The sequence below is a fragment of the Thalia democratica genome, chromosome 5 (genome assembly GCF_965202585.1).
Source record: "Thalia democratica chromosome 5, ktThaDemo2.hap1.1, whole genome shotgun sequence".
NCBI classification, from domain to species: Eukaryota; Metazoa; Chordata; class Thaliacea; order Salpida; family Salpidae; genus Thalia; species Thalia democratica.
Genome location: NC_139169.1, coordinates 20,064,990 through 20,077,578, shown reverse-complemented (window position 1 = coordinate 20,077,578; position 12,589 = coordinate 20,064,990). Strand labels below are relative to the sequence as shown.

The 12,589-nt window shown below is 25.7% G+C and overlaps 2 protein-coding genes across 2 annotated transcripts; both read left to right on the top strand.

Moving 5' to 3' along the window:
* The first annotated feature begins 1,905 nt into the window (after nt 1-1,905).
* Nucleotides 1,906-4,107, top strand: LOC145837084 (uncharacterized). The gene is made up of 6 exons (XM_082944857.1): nt 1,906-2,099; nt 2,158-2,208; nt 2,274-2,436; nt 2,733-2,777; nt 3,107-3,353; nt 3,908-4,107. The coding sequence occupies exons 1-6, from the start codon at nt 1,938-1,940 to the stop codon at nt 3,969-3,971; spliced, it is 732 nt and encodes a 243-aa protein (XP_082800983.1). The 5' UTR covers nt 1,906-1,937; the 3' UTR covers nt 3,972-4,107.
* Nucleotides 4,108-8,732: 4,625 nt separating this feature from the next.
* LOC145837081 (uncharacterized) lies at nt 8,733-11,303 on the top strand. The gene is made up of 6 exons (XM_082944854.1): nt 8,733-8,819; nt 8,984-9,076; nt 9,539-9,782; nt 10,114-10,311; nt 10,425-10,519; nt 10,974-11,303. Exons 3-6 carry the CDS (start codon nt 9,750-9,752, stop codon nt 11,038-11,040), a joined length of 393 nt encoding a protein of 130 aa, XP_082800980.1. The 5' UTR covers nt 8,733-8,819; nt 8,984-9,076; nt 9,539-9,749; the 3' UTR covers nt 11,041-11,303.
* Nucleotides 11,304-12,589: the final 1,286 nt, after the last annotated feature.

Below are 12,589 nucleotides of genomic sequence, written 5' to 3'. Positions count from 1 at the left end.
AAAGCATTGAAAAAAAAATATTAAGCATAAATAATTTGTACATTTAAAATAAGTTTTTTTTATTTCTTATTAAAAATATTGGCAGAAAATTTCAAGCTCACGTCCAGAATATTGTTCTAAAATGTTGAATTGTTTTTTTTATGTTATTAACAAAACTTTGCTTCCTGCTCTATACAGGAGCGACAGCGCGTTAAGTTTTCAAAAAATTCAAGACCACAATCAATACAATGTTTGAAAATTCATTAAACTTTTTATCTTCTTGAAACTCAAACATCGGAAATGATCGAAATATTGAAGCGTTTTAGTTTAAAAATCACTTCGGCAAGTTTACAATGACTTAAAAACTTACTAGCTAATTGATAAATGTTATTTTAATTATTATAAAGTTCAGAAGGGGATGTTTGAACTTCTAAAAATAATTTTAAAGAGATACACATAACAACTTAGTAGTTTTTAATTCATAGTGACGGCATTTCGACTTTACCTTATACATTATTAAAAAACAAATCTGTGCAGAATAACTAATATTAAGAATAATTAAGTTAAGAAACTATATATAAAGGTTAAGTAACGAAATATATACAACTACACATTAAAATTATATATACAGTAATATTACGACACTAGTATGTGTACACACTAAGAAGATACACGTTTAATCAACAGTTCTTAATGTGTGAGTAGTAACCGATTTATACAATTGTTTCTTTAAAATTAGATTTTAACGTTTTATTAAAATCACTTAACTTTTTAAGTCACAAATTAACTTTTACATGGTTTTAAATTACTAAAGAAAATTCAAAAGAATGCAGAAGTAAGTTTGAAAGTAAAGTTTCTCGTAGGCATGACTGTATAACTAATCTCCTAATACCAAACATTGTGTTCGGCGGTTCTTAAACATTTTCTACATATGTTACAGTATCTGATGTTTTTAGTTAAAAATTTAGTTTACGATATCTTAATTAAACTTTTATGACTTTTGTTATGCACTAAATAGTTGTTTGTTTAAAATTGAATTGTAAGGTGTAATTAAAATTGCTTTACTTTCGAAGTCTCAAATTTACTTCTACATGGTTTTAAAATACTAAAGAAAGTTGAAAAAGTGCAAAAGTATGTTTGAAAGTAAAGTTTCACATACGCATGACTGTATAACTAATCTGTTAATACCAAACATTGTGTTTGACGGTTCTTAAACATTTTCTACATATGTTACAGTATCTGATGTTTAAAGTTGAAAATGTAGTTAATGATGTTTCAAATTAAATTTACCTTTTGTTGTTTTTACAAAAAAAAAATTCAATAAACTTAGTTACCAAACTTTTGCTAATTCATTACTTTAAAACTAAACTTTTGTAAATTAGAAAAACTTTTGTTATAAAATTACATATTAACTTTAACTGTACATACAAGTAATGACAAAAGTAGATAGTTTTACTAAAAATTAGTTTAAAATAAAGTGTTGGACAAGCCCGATTTTTCCGATTTCTATAGTATAGTGTTTCTGCTATTTTTCGCACTACGACTGTCGTCATCATAGATAAAAAACTAAACTAGAACCGCAGAAAACTCGCTTAAATATAACCACTAACTAATACTTCAATACAGCTGTACTAAATTAAGTTTTATAGATCAATTAGTTTTATACTATTATGTATATCTGGAGAGTAGTAATAATTTTTTTTTTAATTTTATTAAATTTTGGATGGTCATGCGGTACTATCTGGCATTTCTAATATAATTTGTACAATATAAGAGGTTCCATGACTATCAATATTAATTAATTTTACTTTATTTTATCAATTTTTTTTACTTAATGTTAGATTTTTTTGGTTTTTTCGAGCTTTTCTACTCAGATAAAAGTAACTTAAATTATCAAACAATTTTCTAAACAGGAAGTGTATTATATTTTAATATAAATTTAAAACATTAATACTAAAATGGAGAACCAAATGAGGCAATCAACAATTTCTGATGATTTACAAGACAAAATCTTTGTGTTCAAAGTATCAAACGATCCAAGCTTGTCACAAAAACTGAAGAATATTGAGATACCAGAAGTTTTTACAGGGTTGAAAGAGTTTTTCAAAGAAGAATTGCAAGTTTGCATTAACTTTATATTCAATCAGTTAACACGTTAGCTTATTTTTAAATCTTCAGGAAGAAACAAGAGAAGTTGATAATGAGGGTAGTCCCCGGAAAAGAAGAAAAGTGCGTAAACTCTTCTATACTTTTTTACAAACAGTTTAGCTTGTAAGTCAATATTTTTGTACTAGGTAGAAATTGAGCGTCTTCAAAACGAAGGGAGTATTTACAAGATGGTGGAACTGATTCTTCATAATGGAGCATGTGGTCATTTGTTACCTGGATGGAGTGAAGCACTTCTGAATTCTTTAGAAGAAAACAATTTAAAAGAAATTGCTGATGCTGTTAGACCTGGTAAGTTAATATATTCTGCATTATTACATGTAACCAAATTTTTATATAATTTAAGGCATAAAGTACAATTTCAAGTTTTTTTCATAAGAAATCAAAATTTAAAAAAAATAAGTTCAGGATAAGTTACTTGTATGACGTTTCATAGAAATTGAAGTTTACTTGTTTTAAAATAGATAAGTAAAGTAACATTAATAGATAATGGTTTTGCAAGTTTTTTATAACTTCTGAAGGGACATTTTAACTTGAAAAATTAATAAAAACACTGGTTCTACTATATGATAAAAGTTCTATTACAGGCCCTAATGATGTTTCAACCTATCATGAAAAAGATGGACTTTACGGTAAAAATAAACTTTTTGGATATTTTAACAAAGTTATTTCAATTTTAGAAAAGTATGTTTCAATAAGGTTCTATAATCTTTGAACAAAAGTTACTTTGTTTCAAAATAAATATTGAAAATTTAAATAGTCTATTAGTAGCAATGTTTTTAAAGTTCAACAGCTTTTTTGATCATAACATTATTTTATGGTTTTTCAAATAAAATTATTTAAAATTAGTTTTATAACATTTAACTACAAAAAGATAATATTTTTGCTTTGAATTAAATACTAAAGCTTTTTTTATTTACCTACCAAAAGAGTACTAAGAAGTCAACTAAATAAGTTACAGAGCAATGCCTTATTTACAAAATCAAAGAAGTACTTTTGAAGAAATGTGGAATTCTCGCTGACCCGATGGGAATAAAAGACACTGAAGAGATGAATCGAAACGTGCCAGTGGTCCACCCTGTGTTGAAAGTGAGTATTGATCACTTTAGAAGGAATACAGCATTTACTGATGGAAGGTATCGAGTTCTTGATGAACAAAGAAGGGCTTATAAATATGCTCCTGTAGTTTATTTTGATGACGTTGTCGGGTTAGTTTTAACTGGTTCTTAAAATCTTAAATTTTGTAACACGATCAAATTAAGCTCAGTTATAGAAAGAAAAAAAAAAGTTTCTGTAAAAAAGTGTCTATTTAAGTTTTAAGTTAAGATGAGCATAGAAACCTAATTTAGATAAACCAGTAGGATTAAAATGGTTACTAAATTTTTGTCTTTTGGTTTGTAATAGATTCCTAGTTAGACTAAACGTAAAGTTGCGACAAGTTTCCATACTGAAGAATTTTGTACAAAATTGTATATGACATAGAAAATCTGTGTTTTAATAATTTTACTAAAAACTGTATTATTTAGATTTAGCTAGTTTATTCATCGATTTTTTAATCTATTCTGAGTTTATTTCTGTTAAACTGAAGTTTATTTAGTAAGCTCTTATGCTAAAACTATTCAAGTTATTTTAGAAATAGCTTTTATGAAAAAAAGTTAATAATCTATAATTATATTTCCTTTCTCTAATAAAACTTATTTTTAAATAACTATTAAGCTTTTAAAATCAAAGTTACATAGTAAATGTCGAATTAAAAACGTAGGTTGAGAGGAAATCTAAATCAACAGCGGACTGAGCTGAGCGATTCCGATTCCAATGATTCTTAGCCAAATGAGTCTGAAACAAATGTTTCTAAACCAAATGATTCTGAACTAAATGATTATGAACCAAATGACTCTGAATCAGATGATTCTAAATACAGCGATTATGAATTTAGTGATTCCGAATCTGGTTACAGTAAACGGCGTAGAACCAAACCAAACCCATATATCTTGATCATTGGCCCAGCTGGTGCAGGAAAAACCACCCTAAGCAAACGTTGTGTTCTTTCCACATTTACTTGCAATCTATACGCTTTATTCATTCCTCTTATGGTTGTTGATCCCCGACAGCCGATTGATCTTAAGTACTTCTTGATAAGTTTAGGATTAAGGTATTTTTTAAGTGATCATAGTTTTAGTGAAAATAAAGCTGATGAAGCACTTGCCTGGTTATTATCCAATCAACACAAAGTAACTCTTGTGTTGGACGGATTGGACCAGGCAAGGTTTGAGATAACTTGCATAAAAAAGTCTTCAAGAGTAAACGTGCATAAAGAGTATCTACCTTCACAACTTCTATTCCTTATTCTTTCACGAAAAATATTACCTGGCGTGAGACTTATATTAACTTCAAGACCCCATTCTGTTTTAAACTTTAGTAAATTAATCCAGCCCGATTCCGTATTGTATCTTGACGATTTATCTGAATCTAATATGAAGGTTCTGATGTCTTTTTACGTCCAAACAGGAGATGTTGAGCAAATAATTTCAAAACTTGAAGAAAAGTCTCCGAGAGTCCAACAACTTATTTACTGTCCACTTTTTCTACGGCTATTTGCTATGCTTGTCAATTTATCTGGTCTTGATGAAATTTGGAAAACAATAAGGTCAACTGCAAGTCTTTTTGATGAGCTTCTTAGAAGGCTTCAGGATTGTGCTCACAATGCCGGAGAGATTGAAGACACAAACGTCATGAGTAAGATCATGGAACTTGCTTACAAAAAGACTATGGAAGGATCGGTTGTCATTGATCAAAATGATCTGTCGAGTTTGAGAATTGATCCCAATGAAATCCAGGATCTCGCAATTGGACTTCATGGAGATTCAAACTCAGCCTTGGTTGGACCAAGTCTGTTCTATTTCGCTCACCAAAGTATACAGGTTACTCTAGTTTTGTTTAAGTATTTATCTTCGCTAAAGTTTTAAAAAGTGATAAAAGCTATAGTAGTTTTTATGATTAGTATGATTTTAAATTTTCAACTTCGCTAATTTTATATATACTTGCTTTTATTTTGTTTATATTTTGTCTAACACTTTTAAAAACATAAATTTATTTTTAATCCACTGTAAAAATCTGTAGGTATAAGTAGTAAAGCTATGGCTTAATAAATTGAAATACGGATAGAAACAAGATTATACTTAAAGCCTAAACACTGATTATGTTTTTGATTGTAATAAAAATATATTATTTAATTTATATACAAACTTACTAGTTTTCATACGTTTTAACATTACAGTTACATTTCACAAATCTACGCATTCTTGTTTAGTTATGTATTTTGGATTTTTCCAAAACTACAAAAAACAACTTGAAAAATCTTAGTATCGTAAATTTGTTTTATGTACTGAGTTAACACTTTATTACTTTTTTTCATATAAGTTTAAGTGCTAATTTAGCTATATATTGGTTTAGACGAAGGTTTTCCAAACCTATTTTTAAAAGGCCTTCTTTAAAGAAGTTAAAAAAGCTATTGCCCCGCCAAACAAGGTTTCTCAAAAAACTACCATTTCTCAAACGCCTGAGAGCATTTTTTATTGCTCTACATCATCAATTCAGCCATTTCTAAAGTAAGTTTCAAATTATGGCCTTGTTGTTTCCCCTTTAACATCTTGTTGCTCCCTAATTTTCCTATTTTTTTCCATAATATCTAGTATAAGTTTCAAAACCACAATTAAAAACGCTAAAGACCTTTTTATTTTGATCTTCACCATTAAATCCGGAATATCTAATGTAGGTTTCAAATTATGACCTCATGGTCACATGAGCCTTTATTGATTTTTTTTCATAAAAGTTTAAGTGTTAATTTAGCTATATATTGGTTTAGACGAAGGTTTCCCAAACCTATTTTTAAAAGGCCCCCTTTAAAGAAGTTAAAAAAGCTATTGCCCCGTCAAACAAGGTTTCTCAAAAAACTACCATTTCTAAAACGTCTAAGAACATTATTTATTGCTCTTCATCATCAATTCAATCATTTCCAAAGTAAGTTTCAAATTATGGTCTTGTTGTTTCCCTTTTAACGGCTTGTGGCTCCCTAATTTTCCAAAATTTTTCTACAATATCTAGTATAAGTTTCAAAACCACCATTAAAAATGCTGAAGACTTTTTTTTTTGCTTTTCACCATTAAATCCGGAGTATCTAGTGTAGGTTTCAAGTTATGACCTCATGGCCTACCAGAGCCACTTTACTACTCAGTTTATTGCTACGATTTTTCTGTGTTTTCCTAAAAAAAATTAGTGATAGCTGAAAATTAGTTTGAAAAATTCTAAATTTAATGCGTATAATGTTTCAAAAGTAGTTGCAAACGGTATTTGTTACAAAATAGTTACAAATGTCGGTTAATTGATCAAGTTTCATCTAACAAAGATGTTTGAAAAAAAACTTTTTTGTTTTTCGAAATTTTAATTGTTTCATTTATATCCAGGTATTTTATAAAAAATATAATTAGATAAAACAAAAGTTTTTTGTGAGGTTATAAATAGAAGTAAAGTTAATTTATTTTTTAATAAATTTCTATTTTATACGTATAACCAATTTTTATTAGAAACACTTTTCACTTGTATATACAATTTAAATGAAAACTATTTTTATAAACGATAAAAAATGGGAAACTTATGTTATTTTACTTAAGAAAACGCGTTAAAAGAACACGGGCAGTATAGTAGGTATATTTGCTACTTCTCGTTTAGTTACGGTTTCTAGTTTAGTTACGCACTTTTACTGTAAAGTTCAGATAACTAATTAAAAACACGTAACAAATTCAATGTCAAAAACTAAATAACAAAATTAATAATAATGTTTATTTTTAGTTTTTAACTTTGATTTTCTTTCTTAAACATTAACATTCCTAAACAATACCAAAGCAAATAAAAACATAAGCTCGTATACACTCATAAACAAAAAAAAAGTACTCTATACTTTATACTTTGTTTTTCCTACTCTATACTGTACATACTTATATTTTGTACGAATTATTAAATGTGGTATATATTATTCAATCTTACATTTCAAATTTTTTTATGTTACAATGTATACCAGCTACATATTTTCCTTTGGTTTAGTATTGATTAGGAACTTTAATGTTTAAGAAACATAATCAAAGTTAAAAACAAAACATTTAGTTTTTACTAAACTTTAGAAAACTTTTTTTTTCGATTAATATTGAAACTATATTAAGCAGATATTTCACTTACGTTTTCATATAAATACTATTAAGCATTACAACTAAAAAGCTTTTGTGCTAATTTACATTGAGTTTTAAGTTTTAATTTACAAAATTAAACAACAATTAATAAACTAACTAAAATACTTCTTAAATATAGCATAAAAGAATTTAAAAGTTCAATTAGAAACAGTTAAAACCTCTAATAGTAATAATTTTTTTATAAAGCAAAAGAAACATTTTTAAAATAACTTTTGATAACAGTAAATAATATTTTACTAAATGTTTTTTAATTCGAATTAGTATAAAACTCAAAAATTTCTGCAGTTTTTTATAAAATAAACTGGTTTTATCACTAGGTTTTTGTGTGTTTTCCTCAAAAAAAAAGTGGTGATAGCTAGAAATTAGATAGTAAAATTCTAAATTTTATGTCGATAAAGATTTAAAAGTAGTTGGAAAAGATACATTAACAATTAAAAAAGTTAAACCTGTTATAAATAGTCGTCATTTCATAAACTTTCAGTTAATAGGGATGTTCAAAAAAACTATTTTTTTTTATAGTTTGAAATTTCTGTTGTTAAATTTCTATTTAGGTATTTTATAAAATATATAAGTAGGTATAATAAAAGTTATTTGTTAGGTTATTAAATAGAACTAAACTTTTTGAAAATGTTAACTTTTTTTTTTGTCTAAAAACATTAAAAAGAGTTACTCTATCCCGTTACACAGATGTTATCATGGTGTTAGGGATTAGTAAAGTAGATTAGTACAACAATTAAAACAACACTTATATTTTATTTACATAAACTAAACAACACAAAGATACAATTACATCACTCTATACGAGAACTAAAGTTAAACACACATGAAAACATTAGTTCTTAAATCTAACGTGTTTAAAATGCATCTTAATTTAAAGCACACTAATAACTGCCGAATGCTCTGCCGAAACTGCTTATATATGCATTAAAAAACGCATTAGTTCTCTCATACAAATAATTTTATTGTCGGAAAGCTTATCAAAATGCATTATTTTTACAAAATATTCCCACGCCCTAAAATCATAAAGCATTTATTACTTATGATTCCCGTTTTAAATAGATTATTTTTAAGAGTTCCCACACCATCGGTACAACTCAAACCGAACTTAATGATATAAGTAATATATAAATGAAATATAAATAAAATGTTATGGGTTTAATTTAAAGTTAAAAAAAAAGTTAGTAGAATCGGAAAACTGAATAAGCTTTTTATTTATTTCTAAACACTGTTTACGACCAAAATCACATTTTAAACAGGAATATTTAACAAGCCGACACGCATGGTTGAAACTAGACTTCAACAACTTTTGTGGCTTTTTACAACAAATTTTTCCTGAACTTGATGAATATGGCGTTCCAATTAGAGAAGATGAATATGATTTTGGAACTGTGCGTATGTTCACAGTTTCATTATTGAATATTCTAGTATTTGGTTAGTTTTTCCTTGTTTTCTTAAATTTGTTTAATTCTGAGGGTTACATTTAAGTTTATGTGGTGTATTTAATCAGACTAAAGTTTTCAATACACATAGTAAAATGTGCTACTTTATTTATTTAAATTTTTACTTAATTTTCAATACCAAAATAATTGTTTTAGATAATGATGAACTGATAAGAAAGAAAGTGAAATTTATTGAAAAGTCAGCAGAACATATTATCAGTTGTCATAGACATAACTTGTCAATGCATAGTTAGTAAATTAGTTTAAAATTAATCTGACAGTAACTTATTAAACTAATACGTTTAAAAGAAATTTAATTTATCCATAGCTCGTAATTTGTAGAATGTACAATAAAATTGATGCTAATTAATAAAATTATTTGACTAGTTTAAACTTATTCCTACATGTTTAAATTTTATTTATTAAATTTATTATATGAAAATATCTTACCATTTGTTTTTATACATAATGTTATCGTACTAGTATATAAAGCATTTTGTTGAAATTATATCGCTATTTGTTTAAGAAGCGTTATCTGAAATTAAAACTCGTAATTTACTAAAAAAAACATAAAACTAACGTTGTTAAGCATTCTGTTTAAATTAAAAAACTAGTAATTTCATTTTAATTGAAATAACACAAATTTTGTTAATTATACTAAATAAAACATAAATTTACTTAGAACAAACCAACAACAAAAAATTACAACAGTAGTCAAGCATTCAGAAGTAATCAGAAACGATTACAATGAAATTTGTGATCACAACATAATAAACGAACTGAAGTCAATTTTAAGACGTCACCGTTTTTTATTAAAACCGACAACACACAAGTTACAACCGATGAATTATTTATAAGAAACTTTGTAACTCAAATAAAAAAGTTGAAATTAATTTATTTAAATACAAATAGTCTAAAGAGGATGATAAGAGTTTTATCAACATCACATATCAAAGTTTGTTTTAATATTAGTTAAAAAAAATTTGAACTGTTATTTTTTTTTATAATATTGTTTAGATATTTCCATGTTACTGAAGTTTATTTTGTTCTTCAGGTTGTTTTCATGTAATAAACAAATATCGAATAACAGTTTTGAGACATTTATTTATCTATATTTTTGGTTTCGGCAAATTACATTTATTAAGATTTGGTTTCGTGTCAATTAAAGTAACAAGAATAAATATGATATTTACAACATTTTATTTTGTATCTAGCTAAAAATATTAGTAAATGCATAACATGAACTTGAAAGTTTTATCAAAATAAAGTTAAAAATAATTAAAAAGGTGGAATCGTTTCTTTTGTATCATAATCAAAATTACGATGAAGAATTTGTTTCATTGTTAATCAACTCCATCAATGAAATTAAAATTGAAAAGATTATAATTTGGTCGCATGGTAACAATGAAACAAAACTAAGAGTTTGTAGAAAATTTGATGAGAAAATTTCAAACTTCCAAACAAACAACATCGCTTCTGATGATGTTAATTTTAAATTTAATTATTTTTTAACTCAAGTTTGTATAATGTTGTAATTTGTGATATTAATTGTTTAAAATAATTTTCAAATGTAACAAGTTTTTAATTCTCATAACAGGAAGTTGAAATCGAAATAGGAGATAGGGGTTATGGTCATCGAACCTTACTTGTAGCAAAGTTAAAAAGAGGACAACCACCAGTGTTTACTAATCGGTTAGTTTTTTGATCTAAGTCAAGTTTATTTTGTTTTAAAAACTTTTTTGTCTTATTGATAAGTAATTGCATTAATACACTTTATCTTCTATCATTTCGGTTTGTAAAAAGTATTTTAATGTATAATTTGAAAGCTACGTAGTTGTTGAGCGTTGTTATTCTTTTTTTTTTATTTGCAAATATAAAATTGCTTACTTATAAATTGTTAGTACTGTGCATTAGTTGTTAGTATCATTTTATTATAATTATTCGATTAAAGTTTTTAATTGTGTTTGCACATATGTAACTTAACTGCATCTTAGTTTATTTCTAAAATTAAATTGTTAAACAGGCTTTATATTGTCCTACTTTTGTTTTAAACAATAAAACCACTGAAGCAATTAAATCACGTATACAACTTACCATTTTTTTAAAATCAACAGTTTTTTATAACTAACTCAAAAATTTTCAACAGTGATTACATCACAATACTAGAAGATCACTATCAAATATCATCAGATGACTTAAGTGTTACATCATGAGAATAGTTCAACAACCAAACAAGAGTATATGTAATATAAACAATCAATTTTGTAATTTCCAGTTTTTTTTAACTAATAAAGTCATTATTTTTATAAAGTTTTGAAAACTACATAATAAGTTTTTAGTATAGTTCAATGTTTATTTAATTACTTTTTCTGAATGTTACAGCTAATTATAAAGCTTTTATTCAAATTTTTTAGCTTAAAATTGCTTCTGTTATTACGTGTTTTTTTTCAAACTTTTATTTTTATTAGTTTAATGTTTATGAGCTGTTTTGTTGTTTGTTTACACTTATTACGAAAAACATCTTAATAACTTAAATGTTTATCAAAAACTATGTTTCATGAAATGCATAATCTTTTGAGAGAAAAAAAATATATATACACAATTTCTATTCTTCCAACAAAAATCAAAAAAAAAAGATTTTCCTTAATGGTTCTTTATTGTATACTTTTAACATTTTTTGGTATTAAAAAACTAAAAATAATTGTGTATGTTTTGTAATCAATATAAACTAAGTAATCATGGTGTTTCAACCTGTTATTGTTTGATTTAAATAAAAAGTGTTTTTGAAGTGTTAGTATTTAAACTTTTGCATATTCTTTGTTTTTGTACGGTTTAGTCGTAAAGATTTTTATAACAGAAACTGAATTTTATATTTGACAGATCTAATTTTTATTTCGATATAAATTAATACTCATTGATAAAATTTAACTTAAGAAAATATAAAAATAAATATTGAAATTTAGTTATATATTCAACTTAATTAGGTTGTTTTGTTTTTATAGTTTTGAATATAATAAGAACTTCAGTTTTATAAATGAAATAAAAAATATCTACAACCAAAATTTTAATAAAACATTGTATTGCTTTGTTCAATAAGTTTTTTTGTTGTTGTATACTTAATAAACCAAAAAGCCATTAGTACACTTATTGGTTTGCTTAAATTGTATAAAAAATACTTTTGTATCGACGTACGACTTAAATCTACTTGTAATTATTTGATTAAATACCAATCAAATTTTAGTCGTAATAAATAAGAATTTTTTATTTAAAACTAAGATACTTTAAATCAATAAACATAGGGACAGGCTAAATGCGGCCCTCAAAGCCAAAATCAAAACCCAAGAGGTACTTTCTATTTAAAAAGTAGTTTTTTTTTTAATTATAAAAAAAAAAAGATATTGTATTAAAAAACTTCAATGAGCACCTTAATTAAATAAATGTATTTTATAAGTGTTTTGCTTATTTTGATATAATTATAGTTTAGTATTTTTCTAGTGTTTAATACAATTATTTTTGATAACTGTGGGTCTAAAAACCTTTTTCCGAAAATTTACATTTTGAGAGAAACGTTTTCTAACAAAAATAGTAGTGAGTTACAAAACGCTGCCGACCCTGAGTAAACAGTAAAAATATTTTGTGACGTAATAAACTATTCCTTACTGACGATTTAGTTACTTTGTTTTATAAAATAAAATAACTTTATAAATAAGTTTTTTGAAAAATAACATATTTGAATAGTTTTGAAAAACCTATTAAAAAGCA